The sequence below is a fragment of the Rhinolophus hipposideros genome (assembly GCF_964194185.1).
Source record: "Rhinolophus hipposideros genome assembly, chromosome: 5".
Taxonomy (NCBI): domain Eukaryota; kingdom Metazoa; phylum Chordata; class Mammalia; order Chiroptera; family Rhinolophidae; genus Rhinolophus; species Rhinolophus hipposideros.
In genome coordinates this window covers 79,565,253-79,591,878 of record NC_138051.1, presented here as the reverse complement: position 1 = coordinate 79,591,878, position 26,626 = coordinate 79,565,253, and the positions used below count along the sequence as shown (strand labels likewise).

Genomic DNA, 26,626 nt, shown 5'->3' with positions numbered 1-26,626 from the left:
TTTGGGGTTGGGTGATATTCACATTCTCATAAAAATAAACAAAAGAAGAAAGGCACTATGTGGGGTGCAAGGACACTGTGTCACAATTAATCCAATTCTGTGGACCTGAGGTACAGATTAAAAAAGAAAAGAAAGGTAGTCACCTCACCCATATATTTCCCATGTCTCTGATGTAGGGAATATGCGAATAAATCCACCTCTCCGATCATTCTCTTCCTTCACCCTCCGCAAAACTTTTATCTGCATGGAGGAAGGGAAAATACAATGAAAACTGGAATCCATGTGATTATAGGTCTGAGGAAGACAGTTATGACCCAAGAATATGAAAGAAGCATGAGGAAGTAATTCCACTTAAGATGCTGTTCTCTGAGAAGATGTGTCCCCCATCTTGAATCTTTCTCTTTTCAATATATGTAAAATATTAGTTTGTTATGAATGTTATGAATAACTCACTAATTTTCACTGAACCCTGTGTTAACCCACAAAAGCCTGAAATGGAGTTATCTTTACCTCCTCCATTGACAGACCAAGCACAGAACCACCTAACTTCCCCGGCACCTTCTCCCGGGCTGAGCCCACAAGGTTTTTCATCTCTGCGTCACTGGCAGAGAGTGGACGGGAACGCTAAGAAGAAAAAAAAAAGAAAAACAAACAAACAAAAAAGATTTTCATCATCTTTCTTCATTTCCCTCCAGTTAGTCCCTCGACAACATTATCTTTCCCAACATGTATAAGGTCAAATACAAAGCCCATTTTCTATAATTAATCTCTTAGTCTGAAACCGTGGAAAATAGGTGAAAGCTAGTAAAATCAAAGGCAAGAAGAGAAAAGAGAAGAGTAGGAAAACACTTTGGGTTGAGAGAAACAAGCAGAAAAAAAAGAAAGATGTCTATATGTCTTTCTTACCTAGTGGTTACTCCTAATCTTGATTTAGAATACATCTAATATTTTCAAGAATAGAAGAAAAAAAATCTGAAAATAAAATTAAGTGTGTATGTATTTCAGTAAGTAACTACATTCTTTTCAACACTGGGGAAGGAGAATTAGAAGAACTGAGATATAAGACAGAAAACCAAGCAGCAATATATTATGTCACAGATGAAAAAGTTGGGCTGTGGGATGTTTTGAACTTGAGGGGGGAAATACTGAGATGAGAGTCATCAGTAACACATAAAAGAGTTGTGACCAAAAGAATACAACTTGAGAAATATCGTGGCTGCTGGGCTTCTAAGAGACCTGAGTCAAGGATGACTGCTCTGGGCATTCAACACAGGCAAACAAATGCACCATGCTCATCACAGATCCCCAAAGATGATTTGGGCTACTTCCCCGTCTGAAGGGTGATCAGAAAGGTCATCTGAGAACAAATGTTTTAAGCGACTCTGATGTTCTGTGAGCAGAGAAATACAAAGGTAACAAGGGAAGCCTGATGGTACAAAGCATGAGAATACACTGTTATTGAAATAGATGAACTGACTAATAAAATGAGACAGATCTTTTGAGCAGGAAGAATCAGAAATAATTCAAGAACTGTGGGTGCAAGCTGACTTTCTAAATCCTTAGAAGTAACTTTGACCAGAGAAAAGAAGCCTCACTGTCAGGAGCTATTACTGTATTTATTTTTCTCTTTGTGTAGACTATTTATGGAAAACCATTTCGGTAACTAACTTTTGATCTTTTCAGCGATACTCATTGTTATGGACTGATTGTCTGTGTCACCTCTAATTCCTACAGTGAAGCCCTAACCCCCAATGTGATGGTATTTGGAGATGGTGTTTCAGGGAAACATTAGGGTTAGATGACGTCTGGAGGGTGAGATCCTGGTCTGATGAAATCAGTGCCATTAAAAGAAGGATCACCAGAGAGCGTGTACTCAATCTCTGCTCAGGCACGCACAAAGATCACGTGAGCACGTGGTGAGACAGTGGCCGGCCACCTACAACCCTGGAGAAGAAGCATCAGAATGAAATCTACCTTGTTGGCACCTAGATCTTGGACTTCCCAGCCTCAACTGTGAGAAATAAATTTCCATGGTTTAAGCCACACCATCTATGGTATTTTGTTATGGCAGCCTGAGCTGACTAATACATCCCTGTATCCAAACAACTATTTACCTTTGGACACAAAGGAGACCAATATATATTAATCTTCAAAACTAGCATGGGAGTTATAAAAAATAGACTTTCTGATAGGCAACTCCATGATGAGATACCTATATAAAGAAAAACCATGGAATCAGCAGATAGAACCAACATGTGAAGGCAGAGACTTTATCTGTTTAACTTTGCCTCTGGGGTATCTTCAGCACCCAGAACAATACTTGGCATGGAGTAGGAGATCAATGGATATTTGTTGAACCAATAAATAAATGAATGAATGTGCCAACACAGAGATTAATCATGGTTAGAATAAAACTTTACAGAAAGTTTTGGGGAAAATTTTAATTCCCTTCCAATCTCTGGGAACACATTAAACAGTACATGTTGAGATGAAAGGGGAATCAAGCGTAAAGTTTAAAGAGTTAGGAGAGAATCAATATAATCATTAAAAAACACCTTTGAAGTGTGAATGCTTATTTAGTGTATAATTTGGAAAAGCCAAAATATCAATGGATACTTTAAAGACTTTTCTCATTGTTGATGAGACAGGGGGGATTGTAATGGTGGCACTAAATCTTCTATTTTAAGATTTGGATCTCAGGTATAATTCGAATTAGCGGGTGTAATTTAATTTAGTTTGGGATTTTTTGAAAGTATTCTTTTCTTTCTTTGCCTCCTTTCTTCCAGGCCTTGATGGCTCTGCTTGCTGTACGCTTACTATGCATACTAGTTTCAGTGGTTCTGTTTACTTCAGCCATGCTCGCCCTATAACTCTAGAGAGGTTTTGTATCTGTATGGGATCCACTCCTGGCTGCAACTTAAATCTACGGAACACATGCAAAGGTGGCGATAACCAGTTTAACTATTTCCCCAACCCCAACGGACAAAGCCGAACTCAACAGAAAATTCCACCACAGGCCGAAGCAATTTACACCCTGGTTAGAAAATATAAAACTTCAGGCGAAACAAAGACTTGACGCAATAGTTTCCAGCAGACTCTGCCCAGCGATCCTTTAGTTTAATAAATCTTCCTTCTGTATTTCTACCTGCCTCATGAATTCTTTCACAACCCTTGAGCAAGCAGCCACAATTGTCACACACTACTTATTCGTTGCTGAAACTACTCATGTACTTCACATGGCACAGCATGACTCTGATCAGAAAGCTACTGGCAGTAACTCCTCCAAACTCAAGTTGCCTCATCAACTCACACTATTTAAGAGTCTTCTGAAATTATGTAAGGAGAGCATGAAGTAAGCACACATTAAAATGGTGTAATAAAGATTAAGCATTTTAGAAAAGCATGTTATTTAAAAATGTTGGAAAAAGGAATAAGTTAAGCAAATATGGCAAAATCTTTATAATTGTTAAATTTGGGTGATGAATATATGGGGGTCCATTGTGTTTTCTGTTTTTGAATATTTTTAAAATTTTTCATAATTAAGAATTTAAATTTTGGGGGGCGGCTGAATGGCTCAGTGGATTGCAGCATGAGCTCTTAACAACAGGGTTGCCAGTTCAATTTCCACATGGGCCAGTGAACTGCGTCCTCCACAGAGCTGCAGCTGAGCTTTCAGAGGGGTGGCCGGATGACTCAGTTGGTTAGAGCACGAGCTCTCAACAACAGGGTTGCTGGTCCAATTCCTACATGGGATGGTGGGCTGCACCCCCTGCAACTAAAGATTGAAAATGGAGACTGGACTTGGAGCTGATGGGCCCTGGAGAAACACACTGTTCCCCAATATTCCCCAATAAAAAAAAGAATTAAAATTTTGAATTTTGAGAAAAAAAGTGTGGATCAACTAAAATCTGTATTAAAAAGTTAGTAAAAATATCTTAAGAAATAGTTATTACCTATTAGGATTGTTTTAAGGAACACATGGGCATATTTACAAGAACATTGTTGAATAACATGGAATGAGTAGTTCCAATTTTTGTTTTCAAATTTATGATTTTTGTCTTTTTGTTTTTGTTCATTTTTTGTCTTTTTTTAAAATTATCGGTCTATGTTTTCTTATTTGTTGTTCATTTTTCTTTTTATATATATTGTTTTTATTAGTTTCAGGTGCACAAAACAATGCAATAGTGATAACTCCCCTCCCCCAATCTATTGCCCCTCTGACGTCGTATGTATCTATTACAATTCCATTGACTCTATTCCCTATGCTATATATATATTGATATATTGTATATATATATATACACATCCCATGACTATATATATATTAAATTATAGTTGACATGCAATGGTATCTAACTTTAGTTTCAGGTGTACAGTGCAGTGGTCAAGCATCTACACCATCTTTTTATATTTTTATTTTAACCTTTTTTTTTTTTTTGCTTTCCTAGGACCTAATTTTTATCTTTGTGGGACTGCTTCATGATGAATGATATTCCTGGTTTCCAGAGACTGGGAATATAATGATGCTGCAACTTTCCTCTACTATTCTAAACCTACTCCCGGTAAACAATGAATTAGCACCCCCAAAATTGTTAACCTTCTCTGTCAGTTACTTTCAAAGAGTTGCCTTCCATACACATTCACACCACTTTTGTTACTCACAGCCCACAACTGTAACTCTAGCTACTGTGTGCATTTTATGGGCTGTTTGGGTGGGACAGGGAAGAATTCTGGCAGGTGCTCCTGGCTAGGGCACTTGGGAGGTTTGAAAAAGGAAGGGGCTGAGGGGTAATGGTGCTTGTTAATGATGAATGCCCCAACTGCTAACTCCCATAAAGCTAATGGCTTTACTCCTTTATTGCCACAATATCACCAGGCTGCAAAGAAAACGTCACTGCAACTCCAAGAGAAAAAACATGGCTAGAAACTTCTTTAATCTCTTCACTTGTCTATTTCCATCTAAACTATTAAAAAGGCTGAGAGGGAGAGGGATGAGAAAAGTTGTAACTACTGAAGTCTAGGTATCTCAAATACCTCTCTAAAATGCACCCAGGTTTCCTGTATCTTTGGGGGAAGCTGCTAGAAAATACCAACTAGAAAGTCAAAAGCATTTTGCCAATCTCAACTTTTCAATATATTTGATATTAGAGAGAATTTTTTAAATCAACATACTGTCTGCTTGGAATACTATTCGGCAGTAAAAAAAGATGAAATAGGACCATTTGTGACAACATGGATGGATCTTGAGATTAGAATGCTAAGCAAAATAAGTCAGACAGAAAAAGTAGAGAACCATATGATTTCACTGATAGGTGGTATATAAACCGAGAACAACAGAAGAACAAGACAAACAATTGAAAGAACAAAAACTCAGACACAGACAATAGTTTAGGGGTTGGTTACCAGAGGGTAAGGGAGGAGGGAGGAGCAGGGCTCTAGAAGAGGGTAAACGGGCTCTAATATGTGGTGATGGAAAGAGAACTGACTCTGGGTCAACACATAATGTGAGGTATAGACAATGTATTACAGAATCACCTGAAATCTATGCAACTTTACTAACAATTGTGGCCCCAATAAACTTTAATTTAAAAAAAGACATACTATCTGCTGTACTGATTGATGAATTAAATATATTTATAGAAAAACAACACATTACTATCCTAAACCATTGGCTGAATCCTACCGATATTTGTTAATGAAACGAACTATTAAGCGATGAGATCTAAATTATAGACACGTGAGAGCAAAGGCAGCAAGAAAAGGGGAGACCAGAGGGAGAAGGGGGAGAAAGAGTAGACGGAGGAGGAAAGGGAGGAGGAAGAGGAGGAAAGAGAAGGGGGAAGAGCACCAGAAGAAGGCAGAGAAGAAGAAATAATGCGCATGAGTGCCAAGGAGACATACATGGAGATTAAAAGCAAAGCAAAGAAAAAAGGAATCAGACCAACTGGACTGTCAGAACTGTCAAAAACAAAAGCAGAACAGTCCAAATGCAAGTCCTCCTGTCATTTTGACTTTGGACACATCAACTCAGTTACATTTCTCTGGGTGGTAGATAGAATAAATCCACGTATTCTCATGGATTGACTGAATGTACTAAGGAAATAAAGACCTGTGAACTGATGTAAATGACTGGGTGCTCAGATAGACTTGGAACTGCCAAATGACTATCCAGGTAAGAATTCTGCCCTGGAACGTGCAATCAAAGATGTTAGGTTATCACATTCAGAAATATACCCAGAGAAAGCACCTGTACACATCTAACCTTTATTGCTAGGGAAGAAATGACTGAGAATGTGAAATTATCGAGACAAGGAACCACCTGTCCCCACTCAAAGCAGTAAGAAACAGATGTTGAATCAGAAAAATGATTTTGAGCTTAAAGAAAGTTAGCAAGCACCAGTAATGAGAAGAACTGGACAAAATGTATGAAAACAGCTGAAGTATGCTAAAAAATATCATAATCGAGGGGCAAAAACAAAATCTGTCTGACAGAAACACATGCAAAGAATAAAAATGTCCCAATGTAGTTTTACAAAGTTTGAAATTCTGTGTTAAAAACAAATGAACTAGAAATAGCTCAATTTATATGTGATGTGCCTTGTCATCTAGAAAATAAAAGGTAAAATCAAGTTTACAAAGCAAAATGAACTAATGGTATCAAGTTAAAGAAAAGGAACAAAAAGGACCTAACATGAATAAATCTGGGTGGAAATACACCAAAAAAATAAAAAAAAAAGGTTAATAGAGAAGGTTTAAATGTAATGATAACCAGAAGTATACTTTGAAATTGAAAGGGGGGAAGTAAGTAGGCTTAGAGTCACAATAAAAAGAGAGAGATGCAACATCTGGAAATTTGGAATAAATGTAAGTCAGGAGATCGGAGAGACATACATCTTGTTATTAAGGGAACTGGCTTTAAAAACAAAACAAAACAAAAAAAAAAAAAAAAAAAACCTTACCAAAATCACTTACAAGTATGTTTGAAAAATCAAGAACTGAGGAGGTACCAGAGGATTTGAAAAAACAAATCAGGTACCAATCTTAAAAATGTAAGAAGTATGCACCTCGTGATTACCGCCTGGTAAGTCTAACTTGAATCCCTAGTAAAATAATGGAACAAATATGAAAAGAAAAAAATCCATAAACATTTGGAGTTTAATGGGCTCATGAAATATATAGCAGTATGAAGACTACTTTATTTATGTTAAAACATACTTTAAAATTTTTATTTTTAGGACAAAATTTTTAAAAAAAGGAATATAGCAAATATATTTAATGTCTTTGGATTTTACAGAAGCATTTGTGAAAATTTCATAAAATTTTTATTCGAAATCGTATTTCCAATTAGGGGTTGATGTCATGATATAATGAATGAAGTACACCAACAAAAACTGACAACAGTTGAAAGACGTAACTGCAGGAAAAGATAAATAGCAGTGAATCAAGTTAGGTAGTGATTTCCCAAATGAATATTAAGCATTATTTAGATTCTTCATTAATGTCTGGGAGGATGGATAAATAAATAATAAAGTAATTTATTTGTATTTGTAGATGATAGCAAATGTGAAAAACATGACTACTGAGAAACGAGTATCAAAATAACACCAGATACTGGCTATCAAATGGGGAAAGGAAAAATCAACAGGATTTAAAAGTGTGAAGGGGACTAAATCTTCTGAAGGTAAACTATGTGTTCATATCTATCCTAAATATTTCACCTGTATTGTATAATTTTTTTCTCACCAAAACTCCATGTTCTGTATTATTATTCTCATGTGACAGATGTGGGAAGTGAGCCTCAGAGACTTACGGGAACTTGCCCAAGGTCTAACAGTTATTAACAGTTATCAGCAGAGCAAACTTGAACCCAGGTCTATATGACTCTAAAGTTCATGTTCTTTCCACAAGACCATGCCACCTGCCTTGGTACACTGGAAAGTAATTTCTGGTGAATGGAAAATTTGAACCATAGCATTCAAGAGAAGGAAGAAATGTACAAAGAGATAATGGATTAAAAAGGAACAGTCACCGACAACAGGAAAAGGACTGTTGACTTCACAATCTGACAGCAACAGTGAAAGAAAACTTGACAGTGTAAATGGCCAGAGCAGAGACTTTCTTTTCTTCTCTTTTTTTCACTTAGCTCTGACGAAACAACGACGGAGTGAAGAGTGCTTCATGAACAGAAAAGACAGTGACAAAGTAGAACGTTGCAAAGAACAGCGAGAGTCAAAGAATTCAACATGTAAAAAGCTGGTTGAATAAAACCAGAAGGGCTCCGTGTCACATCAGCAGAGCGCACATACATAACTAGCAGAGCGAGGCCTTGCTCATGCACGGGCTATTGTAACCAATGACAATTCCAGCAATAGACCGAGATGGACTACAGCTACAATTGGGAAAAAGGAGACTAAGGTTGGAATTACATATCAAAAAGATCCTTCTTTGGAGGCAAATTCTGAAGGTTATGAAATAATACGGTTAATGCTCTCCTTAAGTAGATTAGTTCAAGAGATATTTAGAAAGTAAGCTCTTTGACGTCAACAGCTTTGGATTGTGTGAGGGGGACAGAGGTAGTGTTTGTTTGACATGGAGAGCAGCTATCACACTTAGGTAGTTACTTGCTAAATATAAAACATTAAATATCAGAGTTTTGAATTCTACCAGACGCCAAAACTCACGTTACAGAACTACATTAACCAGTAACCAAATACCAGACCAGACAACCAGTTAAGTCTTTTTTTCATTTCTTGAATCCATGTAGGCCATGTAAATCACTTCATCAAAAGCAGTAGCTGAGGAAGTTACAATTCAAGCTTCTGGGCTTACCAGAAACTGCATCAGAGAGTACAAATGCCAAAATACATATATTGGAACTAATAGTTACAAGTGACACACTTATATATGCAATATCTACATCCCTCATATTAAAGCATCAAATAGCAGAAGCAGGACTCTCACTGCTACCCTAACACTTCAAAAAGATGTTAAAAAAAATCTGCATGGAAGAAAGCAACGGTTAATCTCAACTACTGCTAACTAGCACAGTAAGAAGACAGATGCTGATCATTAAGAAGTGGAGATAAAATATTTTGTCTTTATTTAGTAGATAGCATCTGAGACATTAACTATAGGAGAGTTTCTAAGATTCATAAAACTGCAAATCACTACATATAACAAATGCCATCTGTTGAGAAACTCAAATACTGCCCAATACCCAATGTGAAAACGTTTCCAGTATTAAACTACTGACAACAAGATGTCTGAACAAGAGGAAGGTTACTTGTGAACGACTGGTATTTCCTTTCTGGAATATTTTGGTCAAAGCAATAGATACGCCTCTAAACCCTGTTCATCATTTCGATTCTACTGCCTCCGTCACAACATAATCACCATCAGGAAAAGAGGGTCCATAAATTCCATCAACCTGTACTCTTCGATTCTATATCCCAGAAGACCTCTGTGCATTCATTTCCATGCATCCTATTTTATGTTATTACACTGTTCAAAAAGCAGGTGCATAAAATATGTACCGTGACAGAGTAAGGCTAAAAGACTTTCCATTTGAGGAATGGGAACAAAAATTTGAATGAAGTCTCCAAATGATCCAGGCCTTACCTGTTTGGGATTTGATGACTGACACTGTGCAGATACTGGACGCTATAAAAGACACGAAAATGAAATAAAGCCTTATCTTCTCCTAACATGCCTCTATTTTCCAACGCCTACATCTACGACATACAAAAGGAAAAGATGATCTCCGTGCAGAAACCAAAAGGAAGAGACCTACGCTTTCTGCTTGGAACATGAGAGCATTTATTTTTCACACTGCTTTCTCCAATGGCATATCTAACTCAGTTTCACCTTCTTACCACTGAGGACACAATCCTACTCTCACGTACTGAAGATCCTGACGTTAACCACTCCCTCTGATAAGTGTGTTTCACACAGTGTGCAAAGGTAATCTATAGTTTCTTTAGCCTTTAATAAATGTCCTATGGGCCACTTATGGACGAGGTCATGCTTTTACCTACCAGGTAGCAAAACAAATGGTGATCGATTCGCTATGATTTGCAAAGAGTCACCAATAAAAGCTGACAGAGAAGCTAAGAAAAGGGATAAATTCATCCAAGCCTGACACACAGCGACCCCCTAGACTGAAACTTGGCAGCAACTTTGTGATAGCTGCACAGACATAGTCACAATCCTTTATACACAACCCTGTGGCTCTTGCCACAGATACTGCAGGAAACAATTTGCAAAGGAACGCGACTGCCTAAGTTCAGTTTTCCTATGGCACCTAGGTTAATCCTCTACTTTTTCTTATTAAAAATTAAAGCAAACCCTTTGATCTGTGATGATGGACTGATCGCATACAACCTTATTGCCTGGTTTTACCTCTAACCCAGCAGCCCTTAAAATACAGTACACCCTGTTCTCCATCATGATACTGTCTAGCACGGGAGGTCACAGGTAGGCAGCCCATGGGCTGAACCCAGCACAGAGACGTGTTATGTTTGCTCTTAATTGTCAACTACTGAACTAGTTGCCGATATTTTAAAGCGAGATTTCTGATTTCTCTTGACAGTAGGGAAATCTGACAACACTTGGCTCACACGCATACCTGGCAAGGATCAGCTGCAGCACACGAATAACATATCTAGCTGCCCCTTTTTCTAGGGGGCATTCACTCTCCAGTCTCCTGCAGTCATATCAGTCAGCTGTATTACACCTGGCCCGATTTCCTCATTTACACTGTCTGCCTGCAGCCCCTACAGGCACTTGAGTTTGCAAACCCTGTTCTGATGAAGCCATCTGAGTAAATAATATGACCTGCATGCACTTGGCAGGCAGAAATATCACTACTCGAAATGAGACCAGCAAGCAAAAGGAAGGAGAGGAGAAAAAGGAATGGGAGGAGAAGGGAGGAGAAAAGGGATTAGGGCAGGGTGGAAGTGGAAATGGAAGAGGAAGAGAAAGGCACAAGGAAAAGAGGGAGAGAAGCTGTTTCTACATTCAAAGAGCTTACAAGCCAGCAGAAGGGAACTGGACAATTTAAAAGTAACAAATCGGTGAATGCAAAACAATGTAACAGAGAACAAGTAAATAATAATGAAATGAAAAGTAAAGGTCATGACAGAGTGGGATGGATTTAATAGGAAACAATCTCCAAACTTCTGAGCAGGTGAGGTAATCAATCCAGATGTGGAGAGAGGAGGAAGGTGGACCTTCTAGGGAAGAAAAAATGCTGAAGGCAAAGAAACAGGAGCGAACACTAGCCAGAACTAGACAGGCAGGACTGATTAGATGCTGGAAATGAGCAGAGAGAATGATTCGCTGATTGGTTTCACTGGAACAAAAATGCAGAGCACACAAAGACCGCAGCAGCGCTTGATCAAATGATGTTTCAGACATGCACACGTTTCCGTAGGCATTTCATCTCATTTAACCTCTATCAACACCTCATCACCACTGAGGGTTCTTTTGAAGAGAATCACTTGTAGAAAAGGTATTATTTCAATTGAGCATCTTCTTTATGAAGCTAGTCTGAAGATCAAAAAGAATGTGACAGAGTAATGATGAAGAATTTGTAGGCTCCCTCTCTGTGCTTTGTTTATGATTATAGCAATTTTTGGGGGGGAGGGTGATTTTTAAAAAGAGAGAGAAAGGGGGAAAAATGGGAAAAGAATTTTTTTTAAAAAAGCAGAGAGTAAGTTCGTCTGAAAGCATGGAAAGCGTAAGCTATTAGCCACAGCTGAATATAACTGCCTGCTGTCTAGAATGATCCCCACATTCTCCTGCTCTAAGTGACCTCATATCCATGGAACTTCAGCTCACTCATTTACATCAGCCGCCACTTTCCAGTAAGCCTCCTTTGGGTTTCCTGCTGCTGAATTTGCTTACCTGAGGTTTCTGGAAAGGGTTACGCTTGGAAGACTCAAAGGTGGGATAAATTGGCCGGGTTGATGCCCGCTGGGCAGGATCTTGGCACACAAATCCTGAATGGGAAATGGGAAACGTTAAAACCTGCCATTTTCTAAGAAATTAGCAGGTTTAGCCACACCTTTTCTTTAGATGTACTAACTGTTTCACTGTCATAAATATTACAGAGATCCATCCTCAAAGCAATTAGACATGACTCTCCCATACACATTCTCCACTTGAACTCGAACCACCCTAACTGGAGAGAACAAGAAAGGAAAATATGCAGGTAAATCAGCCTTCCTTGTTGGGGAGTTGAAATGTGATTCTGATGGAAGAAAGAGACGTCGAGTTTTGATGAACGTCAGAGCAAAGATGCGAACCACCATTTAAAAACACACAGTTGTTAATAAAAACAAATTATTGTAAAGTGACTTCCTGGATAGTAACCGGGAAATAACGTTGTTCTTATCAGGAAAATCCAGAAGCAAGTGAGGAATCATGTCCTGTTACAGGATCCACTTCTGGAACTGCTGAAGGTGGTCTACCAGCAACTTTCAAAATGGGTTTTGTAGCTGATCTATTGCTTAAGAAATTAGGTTTGGGCAAATTTCACTTATATCCTAAAAAGAAGAAGATTCCCACCAAAGGAAAATAGCTAAGTTTTACAGCATATGCTGGTACACCAAGTACTAGTTCATTTCAAACATATTTTATTATGTGTTTTTAGGGTACTTTTTAACATCAACAACAACAAACGCACACTATACCCCCTGACTGCCCATCTCCATTTCACAGTTCTAGCTTATCTACTCCAAAGGGGATGTCTTCCTTGAGCTGCTGCAATGATAACTCTCTCAGCTAGAACTACTACAGAAGATCATGTTGACACCAGTAGAGACTGTCCAGCAGAAGTACAGCCCGTCTCCTTTGTAACAAAGCTTCTTCAGTGGGTCTCACTATCCGAGCTCAGAGAAAAATATACTTTCTCCAGCTCTGTGCTTAACACTCTTCCTCAGCTCCTAAGTCCTGTGCCCAGGAATTAGGTCTCAGCCCTAGTTGTGGTTCAACCTCAGGACAGCATGGAGCCAGGGGGAGTAGAAACACATAAACACTTCCCTGAAAATATAATTTTTTTAGTACAAAACATCCAGCATATCCAGCATGGCTCAGGAACTGCCAGTTGGCAACACCTAGAGAGCCTGAGAAAATGGACGTGCTGGGTAACTTTTATGTGAGTTTTCAGAAAACACTAGTACTCACCTACAACAGTGAACATGTCGGAAATCATACTGGCTTTAATCTTTAGGTCCAGAGGTGCATCACTGACAGAACAGAGAAAGAAAAGAGCAATCGATAATTTTACAGGTTAACAGAATAGCTGCCCCTAACGGGCCCCAATACAGCAAAGCTTCCAAATGTCAATGAGCTGCAACACATAAAGCACAGCAAATCCGTGGAAAAAGAAATCTGGGCAAAAATACTAGAAATAAAAGCCCGGTGTTAAACTCATCCTCTGTAAGGCAGGCCCAGCACCAAGGCATTAACTCCCTGACGTGCAATTCCCACTTTGCACAAGTCAAGAAGACTGTTTCATTATCCCTGTGGATTTCAGAGGTTCTGCACGAGTGCGCCCACCATTCAAATCCTTTCTTACTGCTGCAACAGTCAAAACACATTCACACACCAGAAAAGAAACTTTGGCCATCTTTGTACTTTTCCAAAGGCCTCATTTTCTGTTCTAAATCAATCTTTTTAAGCTTACAGGCTTGTAAATGAGGGCAAAAAAGTGCAAGCTATACCAAAGTATGACCAGATGCTGCAGCAGGAACCCCCATGCCACTAGAACAACAGGGACAGAAAGCTGGAGGCCGCCCTGTGGCGGTGACAGCCATCTTGGCTGTGGTGTGGAGGTGTTTCTCCATGAACCAGATCACTCTGGCTGCTGGACCCAAACCACCATGCTGGGGATCTCTAACACTGTATGATGTACCGTGCGGGGAAATCTGCGAAACGCTGACTGAACAAAAATGTAACACAACATCTGAAGCATGTGTACTATCTAGCTCCACACCTTATTACTGAGGTTAAGCCAAACTCCCACCCCACAAAGTAATCAACTTGTCTTTATTCGGTTGCTTGGCATTTTGCCAATATTTCTCATCCTTAAAAATGCAGCAGCTGGGTGGTCTCTGGAATAAATCTCTAGCTGTTTAGAGAAGTATATAGCTAACAAACTCTGGCTGTAGCTGCAGAGATGAGCAGAATATTCTCCGGTATAGAAAAACAAATTTCTTTCCTTCTTCAGAATAATAAGTTAAAAAATTTTTTTAAATTGTTTCAAGTTTTACACTTTAACCTTGGAGGGACACCAGAACATGAACAGGTCAAAAGGACCAGCTATTATATACAGTACCCGAGGCCCCAGCTCTGTATCTTTATGGTGTATGTGGACTTCAGTCTGTATAAATCTTTTATAATAAAGACAATAATGTATTTATTTATATTCATGTATTTCTTTAGCCTTAGCAGAACACCGACAAAGGACAGAGAGAGAGAGAGAGAGAGAACAGGGGGATAAAAATGAATGCAAGAAGCATCCTTTAAAAGCCCAGTAAGACGGTAAACATAGAGCGCAAATTTACTAGTTACGATAGGGATCCATGATTGCTACATGGACGTTGACAACATACCACAAATCCCCCATATTTAGAAATCTAAGACATCTCTATCTAAGACCTGGGGGGGGGGGCTGTCTCCTAGTGCCAAGAAAAATGATCCCCCCAAAAAAAGGGGGTTTGGTGCTACTCATTGGACGTTTATCCTTCTCTAAGAGATGTAACAGACTACTTACCAGGCCAAAGAAGGAGAGAGATTCACTTCCAACAACCATGGCTTCAGAGTAGAATCTATGAGCACGTCAAAGCCATAGAGTTCTAGAAATACAATGTAATACAATACACAAAATCATTTTCCATGTCACAGCCAAAGATCTGGAGGATTTAATCCAGTCAACTCCCATCAGAGGCCTAGAAACTTGCTGAGGATAAGTAGTAAGTGGAAGTAGAAGCAAAGATTCTAAGTTCAAAAGAAATTAATCAAGCTCTAGAGGTAATAGGAAAATAATGCTACAGAATGCCACTTTTTTTATCATCTACTCTACTGATATTGCTAAGTTCTACACAGAAAGTGTCCTTACTCTAGAGGCTAACAAGCATGGTTCTGCTGTGCTTACGGGGGAAAAAAGGTTGAGAAAAGGATGGCAACAGGGGCAGCCAATGTCAGCGCTACTTTGGGCTTGTTCCGGATTGTCCCCCCACCGCACTCTGCAAACAGAAACGTCTACTGAAGGAATCTCTCTAGGATCCTCCTATCACATTTTCTTAAACCAAGATCTTGCTTTTGCAACCTAGGTCAAGAAGTCACCTAAGTGCAAAGTATATTTATTCTGTCCCCTCTCCTATGGTTTCGATTTCCCTTTGAAGACAGAAAATAAAATGTACTGGCCCAAAAAGGAGAGAGCCAGTGGCCGCAGACCAGGACTGTACCAAGCCATCTTGTATCACTAATATTATTTCAGCCATGTTGCACCTCCAGGACGGAGCCAGAGATCACATTTCCACTGCTTCTGGATTCTTGACTGATTCTCTCCCCTTCACTCCCCAAGTGTTGCAAAGAGCAAAGCAAGAACCATCAGCAAGCTTTTCTCCCAGAATGCAGGGGTGAGAGGCCAACTGTGGAACCTAACCTGGCAACCTTTACTCTCATTAGCATGAGACCTTCTCCACGGTCATTCTTGGTATACAGTTATCAAGTGTATCAGACTTTCAGAAGTCCCACTCATTCCCAAATATCCTACCGCGTCCCTCACACTGTTTATACCTTCTTTCCAGGAGAAAAGACTAGCTTCCCTTACAATTCAACCCGAGGTCACCGGCCACAGCTCACACGCACAGAACACAACCAGCTATTTTCAAGAAATTAATTTTGAAACACATTTCTTTACTGTAAGGATTTTCCCATTTCTCAATCCTCTCAGAAACATAAAAAAGTAAATGCAGGCTTCTGAAGAGATGGTGCTTAAGACTCTCTTCTAGAACAGGAAGTCTGATGTAATACCAAGAATCCCAGAATAGGCATCAGAAAACCGGGACCCTCCTCATGACTCGACCGTGGATTCACTGTGGAACTTGGGGAAACCATTTCTTTGGTATTTCTTTAGCACCCTTTGGTCTCTCTGAGCTCCCTATTAGTCACCATTTATCAATATTAGTATGCTCAGAATTCCTATTTATGTAATATGGATTCAGGTAGACGTTCATATTCAGATTCTCTCTTGTGTTTCCATGAGTGAGTTGGCTTCCATAGAACTTATTTAGGATTCCATTTAATTGGCAAAAATAATCACAAACTATAAGAGTCTGAGTTGGGATTCACCTTCATGTAACTACACAAAAAACACATATTATCTATACTTTAAAATGTAAAGCAAGTTCCTTCGCCTATCTTCTGTTGTTAACAAATCCACAGCTGTTATATCCACAGGATATTCCCCTTTCAATCTGAGAAAAATCTTTTGTGATATGGCACTACAGTAAATGAGGCATTTAAATGGAAAAACCTAACAGCAAAATCTACAAGTCATGTTAATATCACGCAAGCGAGAGAGAATTTAATGTGAGTCTGATTCAAGAAAAATAACATTCTCTTCAGTTTTTAAAAGCTGAACACATGATTCCACTGTTTCATAAAGTGGTAATACTATTGACAACAACAGTATGAGCAACAGGGTGAGAATAATAATGGATGCGTGTATTAATCAGATTTGCAGAATTAGCCACAAATGAAGACAAACTGAAATCAGAATAACAATCAATGAGACCCATTAAGCAGCCAACACATTTACCTAACTATTTCCCAAATTAAGAGGCACATTCCAAGAATCTCAGTTGAAAGGCTGAGAAGTAACATTCTGGGAAGTTGAAAAAAAAAAAAAAAATGACTGAAAGAGAGAAAACATCCTTTACAGTAACAACTTCATCTTCACTCGGGTAAATAAAACCTGTCAGTGCTAAACAATTTCATAATCAGCGTTAAATCTGTATCTCCAGGCTTGGATCTACTATCACTTAAGAGTGGGATAAATGCGTGACACTATTACAGTAAGGTGCAAAGCCCAGCTCACCTGTGAGTCTGGATCTGGGGTAGAGAAACGGGGTGAAAAGAGCATTTTGTATCAGGTTTATTTCTTAAAATAATCAACTCAGCTTGAGAAAAAATAATTTGGGTCTTTGGCAGGCTACCAGAGTCCTTATAACCCTTTTAACTTATGATTGGTCTTTTCCGTGGACATTAAAGGTTTTACAAAGTAAGAAGTAAGTTGTACTGAGAATATCAAACTGCCTCACCTTTTAATGCTGTGTTTTAGCAGCAGTATCTAGAATTTCAAACATTCAGTATCCAGGATGAGACCTGCCAGTGTTCCTGTCATCTAAGGATCAGGCAAGCTAGGCTTTTCCAGTCTTGAGAGCTACTCTTTTTGTTCCTCTGTGTTGTCTTCATTATGACAGTAAGAGCAAGTATTTTCGAAGAACTGTTGCTACCACCTTCATCAACAGTTTCCTCAGGAAAATTTTCCTCGGTGAGAAATAGTTCCTTCAGCATCCAGCCAAATCAAAACAAACTTGAAACTTACACTGGTGAATGGTAAGAAGCTTGACTCCACTTTCTACTTTACATTAGAACCCTTATCTCCCTATTTCTCTAATGCAGCTTCTGGGGGGAAAAAAGTCACCTACACTTAACCGCCTTCAGTTTCTTCATGCCTATTCCCTCCCCAACTCCTAAGAATCTGCTTCTACTCCCACTCTCTAATAATGGACTGTTCTCACGATGATCACCAAAGACTGCCTTACTGCCAAACCCAAGCACCTGAAATTGTTGACCACCCCTTACTTATTGGAACTTTCTTCACCCTTGGTTCCAGGACACTGTTCTCTGCTGATTCTCCTCCTCCTTCCTCTCCTTCTTTCATTCCTTCTCTTCTGCCCAGCTATTCACTGGTAGGTTTGCTCAGGGTGGCATCCTCGGGTCTCTTTCCTGCTCAATTCTACTTCTCTTCTTGGGTGATCACATGTACTCTCATGGCTGCAATTAATATTATGATGACGACATTCAAATCTACATCTTTAGTCAAGTGTCTCCTGGACACCAAATCCATAATTCCAACTGCCTTCTAGACAACTTCACTAGTATATCCCACAGGAACTCAACCCTCAACGAAACACAACTTGTTATCTTTCCCCAAAACCTGTTTGGCTTCCCATTATTCTTCATCTTGGAAAACAGTAACCCATCCACCAGTCTCCAAAGCTGGAAACACTCTCTTCACCGCCTCCCAAGTCCAACACATCACCAAATCTCTTCTGTTTCTCTTTAATCCAGCCTTCTATTATTATTACCTTTTGAGGTATAATTCACAAAAAATGAAATGGACAGATCTTAAGTGTACAATTTGATGAGTTTTGATAATTGGATACATCTATGTAACCCACACTCATATCAATCCACACAGAACATCTCCATCACCCCAGAAATATCCTTCACGTTTCTTCCTGGTAAACACTCTGCTCCCCACTTCATACCCTCAGTCACTATTCTTATTTCTTCCATCATAGATTAGTTTTACCTATTCTAAAACTTCATATAAATGGAAGCACACAGTATATACCCTTTGAGTCTGGCTTCTTTCATTTAGCATGTTTTTGGTGGTTCATCCAACTATCATTGTTTCTTGTTTTAAGACAGGTTTATTGAGGTTTATTTACATACAATAAAATTTACCCATTTAAACTGTAGTTTGATGAGTTTTGACAAATGCACAGTTGTTTAACGGCCACCACACTCAAGATACAGAACAAATTCTATTACAAACATTCCCGTATCCCTTTGTAGTCAGTCCTTACTCCCTATCCACCAGCAACCACTGATTTGATTTCTGCCTGTTCCAGAAAGTCAAATAAATGGAATCGTGTAGTATTTAGCCTTTTAAGAGTGGCTTCACTTGGCATGGTGCTTTTGAGATTCATCTATGCTACTACATGTATCAGCAGTATCGTTCATTCCTTTTATTACTGAGTTGTACTCCATTTATGGACATACAATTTATTTCTCCGTTCAACAGGTGACAGACATTTGTGTCACATCCAGTATTTGGTGATTATGAATAAAGCTGCTATAAACATCCATGTACAGGTATTTGTGTGAACACATGGTTTCATTTTTCTTAGGTAAACACCTATGAGTTGGATTGCTGGGCCACATGAGAAGTGTATATTATCACTGCATACTTCTTACCTCCCAAATCATTTCCCGAGCGCTGGTCTCGCCCCACTGCAGTCCATTCTCCACATGGCCATCATAATTACCTTTCTAAGTCTTAAATCTAACAGACAGAGACGGGCAATGAATTGGCCCAGCAACAGGCACTGTTGACAGGATGGTTCCTGGAGGATTTTCAATTAGTCACTTCTAGTAATGGTGAATAGTTTTCCATTTGTTATAATTCTATCATACCAAGCTTTGGTCAAATCATGATAAATGTTAAAGAAAACAGTAGTAATCCTACTGCTGCCCTGTTCAAAAAACTCCAGTGGCTGTCTGTTGTCTACAGAATGAATTTAAACATGTCAGGCCTTTGCCACTGAGCCCCAATCTACTTCCACAACCTTATCTCCTGCCACCACCCTCCCATCCTAGGCAGACTATATCTAGTTACAATGAACTTTTCATTTAAAAAAAAGAAACACATTCTACCTTGACACTGTTCTTTGCATGTCATATTCCCTCTGCTAGAAATGGCTTTCCCTGGCTCCCACAGGCAGAGCTGGTAACTCTTGTGTATTCCAAGAACACTTGAGTCACTCTACTACTTGTACTGTCATTTATCATATTTCATGTCTGCCCCGCCCCACTACTCCAGTGCAGGGGCCCTGTCTCATTCATCGTTATACACCAAACAGCCTGCACCATAAAAAGCACACAAGAAGCAATCGAGAAATTCTGAAAGAAAAAAAAAGGAAAGAAAAGAAAAGAAAATGTTAAGTGAAAAACACTACATTGTTTGAGAAAGACAAAATAATTTGCAGCTACTCCCCCAAAATAATTCTGATCACAGGACTTGATATATTCATAAGAAAGCCACCAATCATAAAGAAAATAAAGAGAAATTCTTATTAAGATTTTGACATATTGAGGGAAAACTTGATAAAAGATGGTCCAGGAAGGGAGGGGGGGGGGAAGATGTGATACAGAAAATAATAATGCATCCAAAGGCCGAAGAGATTACTGAGCATGTCACACCACTAATTTTGGAATCAATCCACTAACCCTCCCCAGAAAGAAAGTCCCAGCTGAAGCTATAATCCCTTAGGCAGTGGAAAGTGCTGACATTAGCCAGTACTCGCTGTCAGTCAAATGCTATTGTATAAAGGAAATTCTTTTCACCTTGGCTTTGGATTTGAGTTGAAAACCTAAGGAGGAAGTCTTTATCTGGGGTCCAGAAAGAGAACTGGGAAAAACGCAGATCAAGGTCTGACAGGAAAATGAAGTAAATAAAAAGAAAAAGCCCAGAGCCAATTTGTTAACTAGTCCAATAAATCAGTACGGTATCTGGCTACCACATGTAAAGGTAGAATTGAAAGGATTATCTGGGACTAGGTGCTGTTGATTAGAGTAGAAAGAGTGCCCTTTTTCAGGCCAGATCAGCTAGAAAGGTATCCTTTTTCCTGAGATCTAGTTACAGGAGAGCAGAAGGAGAATCCAGGACATGGGGCATGCCAAAAGTGGCCGGACACATCAAAACTTGTGTGGGTGGAGAAAGAGCCAGAGGGACCTGCCTCTCACAAGTTATTTAACCTCTCTGAATCTATTAAACATGAGCAACAAATAGGACCTGTTAAGAGGACTAACGGAAATAACCAAAGAAGAGTGCTTGACAAACAGTAGGTATTTCTACTAATTCCCTTCTAAACAGGAGCATGGGATGAACCAGAAAAAGAGACCATCTCAAAAAGTGAACTGTTTGATGACTTTCATTCTTTTTGTTGTTGTTGTACAAGTAGTTACGTACATTATTGGAGAATGTATATTGCCTGCTTTCATTCCTTGAAACAAATATTTACGGACATTCTCCCTTTAAGAACGTCAGTTTACCCTGTGAAATGGTCTAGAACAATAGTAATAAAAGGCCAAAACAGCATTCGCTTAACAAAGAGAGGTATACTGAGTGTGGTGTGTCTTGAGCAAAGATGTCACTGGGTCTCTGCCCTAACTAAGCCAGTCTCATGGCATGACAGCTGGTTCCAAGGATCCCAGGCTAGAGAGGAACAGGGTCAGAGCCTGTCACTTAGCCATCTTCACACACACAGATAAAACCACTGTCAGCAGCACCATCTTTAAAGGACAGCTAACATCCTGTTGTTTTTGGCTGTTTTTACCAACTGGTCAAAAAAACTGTTCTCATAGCCAGTTATCTCACAGTGTCAATTTCCTAAGTATATTTAAAGGGTTGCTGTTTAAGCATATATTTCATGTGGTACCACGTTTTCACAATCTTGAAAGCAGTAAAAATTAGATGGTCAAAACTCTGTTTTATTGGGAGAGGCATCAAAAATTCCATAAATCAAGAGTCCGTGATCAAGATGCCTTGATTGCCAAAACCCATCTTCTGACGCCTTTTCTACAAGCTGAGTCTCTTTCCTTTGAGTTCTCTCACTCACTAGCTCTGGAACCTGAAATAAGAGATTTAATTTCTCAGGATCTCAATTTCTTTATGCAGACTAATTATTCTCAGGTCCTTTCCAGATGTACAAATCTATGAAAAAAAACTTTAAAAGGCTAAGTTTCAAGTAGTTTGTGAAAATCCCTACGTCTGCATTAAATGCTAAAAATACGATGCAGGTATATGTATATATATATCAGTCCGTGTAAAATTTGCTTTGAGAGGAACAAACTCATAATCTACAACCTTGCACACAGCAGAAACTGAACAAAAAGTTAAATGCATAAATAAACAGATGAATGGGAATACTGAAGGTACCTGGAAACACAGCTGGACGTGAGAAAGGTGGTAGGGTGAGAAAGAAATCATAGGACAGAAACACTTAGATAGTAATGGAATGCTTCTGGCAAGGACCCATAATGTGGAAGGGCAGAAACAGCAACCAAAAGAATATAGTGAACCCCATCACTGGACTATTGGCTTCCTCTAAAAGCACTAACGCTCTATTCAAGCCAAATTCTTCTGGGAAGCTCTCAATTCCTGTTTACTCTAAAACAAATGAAAAAGAAAAGAAAGAAACCAGCTTATTCCTTGTAACTTAAAACCCAGGGGAGGTTAGGAATCACTGGGAGGGAAAGAGAGTCACACAAATATACACACGTTTACAAAATCCTATCTGCTGGGGGAAGGTTCATGAAGCACACAAAATCCCAGGGCTGACAGGAAGTGGAATTAGAACCACAAAAGCCAAGAAGACAGTCAACAACTTAAAAAACTCCAGATGCACTCAGTTTATTAAAACTGAACACAAGCAGGGAGGGAGAAAGGAGACCCGTGGACCTAAGGGGCATTTCACTGAGTCAGAGAAAGTCACTACTTATTTCACTTGAGAACTTCAACTGCCATTAAAGAGATTCTTGAAGCATCTTTAAGAAATTCTTAAGCATCCAAAAGGCAATCAAGCAATGAAACAAAATAGAAAAGGAAACATTCAGAAAAGCTTGTGATGGTTTCTAGAACAAAGATTTTTATACCAAGAAATTTACCCTCGCATAAAAGCCAAGTAGACGTGGAAAAGACACTTGTATTTATTTTCTAGTCTAGTAAGGTTTTTGAAGTTGGAGTTATATTCCCCGCACCTCAAACAGTTTACAATAATTCTAAGAGCCCTAGGCCCTTACCAAACCAGATCTGTGGTGAAGCCTACTGTGAGGCCACCAAAAGGCAATGAAAGCAAGTACCAATCTATCACTACAAGCATTTCTGGAACATTCTCTCACAGCCAAAACGCTGCTATGCACAGGAGGGGCAGAAATCAGGGAGGCAGTGTTGCTGTGCTCAAGGAGTATCCAGCCCAGTGGGGGAACAGACACATAGTGGGTACCAGACCACATGAAGGTACCACCACAGATTATGAACGGAGTGCTGGGGTGGGGAAACTAACTGACTGGAAGACTTAGGGAAACGTCGTCTTCAAAGATGTCAGTAAGCTGTTGGGTAAAGTAACATAAGAAAAGTACTAGTTCAGGATAAAGCAGGTGCAAAGGCAAAGGGTTAGGAAAGAACCTGGGAGGTCCAGGGAGATGGGGAAAGGCTTGGTTTGGCAGAAATAGGGTGAGAGGGGACGATGGGGAGATAGCAACTGCTAGGAATTCCTGAAGGTAAGCTCAGAGACTACGGGGTGGTATACGTGTAAACGAAACATCATAATACAATACGTAGGGAGTGAACATAATGAAACAAGTACGGGACAGCATGACAGAGGAGACACAACAGGGTACTTGGTTAGACAAGCGTTCCTGGTAGAAAATGCAACGCCGAGCCTGAGTTTTAGATTATAAACAGGAATGTGCAAGGCAGACAGCGGGGGAGGTTTCTAGCTGGAGAGCAGAACTTACACGGAGGCACAAAAGCATGGAGTGCTCGGTGAGACAGTCGGGTTGTAAGTATAAGGCAGGAAATGGAATTCTAGAAAAGTCAGCTGGATCAGATCCTTAGAAGACTGAAATTGTATCAAGTTTCTATTTACTACTGAAGCCTCAGGAACCATTTATGGATTTTAGAAGACACCAACATATTTGTATTTAAGAAAGATACCAAAACCTCTTCAGGTTCCCTATGTAATTTTAGGTCATGGTTTATCTACCATCTTCTATTCTGAGTCTCAACACTTCCCTTTGTTTAGTGCCCCTCAAGCACAGACTATCATGATAACCCACTAAACAGATCAAAAAATATAACGTTTAATTATAAAACTGAACTTTTTAAAAATAAAAAATGAATTTATTGCGTACAAATCAAGGGCCAGACATGTGCCAAGTGCTGTGTACCCATTGTCTCACTTGATCTCCATGGTACCCTTAGGAGGCAGGTGCCATCATTACTGCTGTCTGACAGTTGAGGAAACAGAATTAGAGCAACTTGGTAACATCAGAACACTAGTCAGGGATGCAAATGGGCCTCAGACTAAGTCTGTCTGGCTCTGAACTCCATGGTTTTTGCTGTCCTGTCACCCTGTGTCCTAAGCAAGCCATGACTTACTACTGCATTACTTTAATTATCCGCCCATTAATGACCCTTGTGTGTTTTTATAAAGCATAACACCTTATGGACACTCATACTGGTGATCAGTGAAGTGTTCACATACACGCAGAAAGCAAAGGTAGGCAGGCCCCCTCGGTGCTAGTGACAGCTAGTGGGTCAGTAGGCAACAGGCTTCCTGATCAAGCAGCTGGGAAATGTGTCTCACTCCTTCCCTGTGCAATCAGGGACTTACTGGTGGCAGAGAAGGGGAGGAGAGGAGGAAGAGGAGGAGAAGAAAGCAGAAGAGAGGAGGGGGTGAACCCACTAGAGAGAAGACTAAAACAAAAAGGAGGAGTCATCGGAAAATGGGAGAAAGCACATACTGGTACCAGCCAGAGCTTCCTGGACCATTTCCCAGTCTGGCTGCCAAAGAGCTCTGGAATATATTTGTTAGAGCTGGATTCCTGTACAATCCATTGCAGACTTTTTCTGATTGCACACTGACAAAGAGACCCACACTTCAGAACCAATCCCTGCTTCCCACCCAGAAAGCTAGGTAGTTCTCAGGGGACCTCCAACAAAGCTCACAACTGGCATCCTAGTAGGGTCTTCATATGCTACACAAGCTTAGAAACAAAACTCCACCACATACCTCTTAGTCCTGTAGAATCACTAAGCCTCTCCTCCCCAGGATCCCGTCCCAACTTCCCAAGCCCCTTTTCCCAAAACACATTAAGTTCTGGAGTCTCCTTACCAAAACAACTGCTGCGATGAGGAACAAAGGTCTTACAGGCTGTAGCAATAGCTAGTTCAGCAGAGATTATAGTTTTAATGATCAGGTCTTCTACATGGGCCATCAACGCTATAAAAAAAAAAAGAAGAAGAAAAAGAAAAGAAGGAGAAAGAAACACTACAATGCATGGATTAGAAGGACTGGATTCCAGAACACAATACAATATAAAAGCATGTGTGCTCATTCAAAAAAGTTTCTATATGGCAGACTTGTGAATGGGGTCTGCAGGAGAAGGCAATCAGTGAGTAGGACAACACAGTCAAGAAGGGAGGTGCTGGAGTATGTATTCAAGTAGCCTCCTAGGGCAAAAGACAGACACTAAGGGAAAAGGAGCCTTCCTCCCGTTCTCACTCTTTTCCTCTCACCCTTCCCTCTGTGGACTGAGGTAGCCCTTGTGGCACACACACTTCCCCATTCTGCTCAAGGCTCAGCAGTGGTGTCCATTTCGATCCCAAACCCTGTACTCAAACTCAGTACTGCCCATTCTCCAATTTAGCAACATGAATGAGAGAGATTAACTGAGAAAAATTTGAACTCAGGGCCAATGTGCAGACAACTTGTTACATAAGAAGCGGACAGTATCTTAGTTAGCAGTTCAACATTCACGAAGACAAAATCACTAAAGATTAAGGAAAAAGTTATGCCTTTCAAACTAAAAGCAAGAAAAGGGATTTCGGGGGTCATGGAGAGCCTTTTCTCCATCTTGTAAAGGGCAGGAAAAACTGACACCAAAAACAGTGATCCAATTAGATGTCTCAGCAACACATTACAATGAGAGTGAATGACTCCTGGTGAGAAACAATGGTCAAGTTACATAAAGAAGACAATCCAAGAACAAAAAAGGCCTGGTACTCACCAGTTGTATCTCTGCCTTCTTGTTTCAGATACCTAAGCATAGCACTCATGCTCCATTTGTTCCCATAATCCTCCACTTCTGGGTCATCACAACTAAAACAGATTAATGGATCAAGGTCATACATGCAACTAGGCCCAGCTATAGAAACAAGATTTTTTACAAATAGCTTTCTTGGCTTTTTACGTCTTTAGTACAAAAACATTCCCTTTACTGACTTCCACCTCACCCACTTTTTCCCAGTCCTTTTTGTCATCTATCCCTATTTCTTCCATTGAAATGAAAATGCATATATTTGCTTTAGAGAGGGGTATAGGAGAGAAGGCAGCAAATTCTTCCTTAATCAATTACGCATCATAAAAGAATGAAAGAAATATGTGAAAGAATATTAACAAATTTAAGAATGGTTACAATACATTAATAGATTAAAATGTTTGGAGTACAAACCTAGCCTTTTAAGTAACTGTCACATAAGCCCACAAAACAACCCCTTATGCCATTTTCAGACCAAAACTGAGTCTGGATAGGCTAGTGAACTAACCTAGTGTAGCATCTTAATGAACTAACCAAGCACAGAACTGCTTTAGCATCTGAAGCAAGCTCCTTCCTCGCGAGGGGCTGACACAGCTTTTTAAAATACCATTTGAGGGCCGGCCCGGTGGCTCAGGCCGTTAGAGCTCCATGCTCCTAACTCCGAAGGCTACCGGTTCAATTCCCACATGGGCCAGTGGGCTCTCAACCACAAGGTTGCCAG

At 39.7% G+C, this 26,626-nt stretch overlaps 1 protein-coding gene across 19 annotated transcripts in view; it reads right to left on the bottom strand.

Annotated features, from left to right (window-relative positions):
- Positions 1-26,626, bottom strand: part of TTLL5 (tubulin tyrosine ligase like 5) — a 241,135-nt gene that overhangs the window by 163,876 nt on the left and 50,633 nt on the right. For 9 of the 19 annotated variants that reach the window (XR_013993323.1, XM_081048131.1, XM_081048142.1 and 6 more), the window contains 7 exons: positions 25,876-25,967; positions 24,981-25,136; positions 14,777-14,858; positions 13,186-13,247; positions 11,905-11,999; positions 511-624; positions 149-240 (listed from right to left, as the gene is read on the bottom strand). Coding sequence is in view for 18 of the 19 variants with exons in the window: in XM_081048131.1 (XP_080904257.1) it covers positions 149-240; positions 511-624; positions 11,905-11,999; positions 13,186-13,247; positions 14,777-14,858; positions 24,981-25,136; positions 25,876-25,967 (693 nt within the window). In the remaining variant the exon portion in view is untranslated. Of the gene's footprint in view, positions 1-143; positions 241-510; positions 625-11,904; positions 12,000-13,185; positions 13,248-14,776; positions 14,859-24,980; positions 25,137-25,875; positions 25,968-26,626 lie in introns of all 19 variants that reach the window. The other 10 variants (XM_081048145.1, XM_081048146.1, XM_081048137.1 and 7 more) reach the window with 2 other exon arrangements.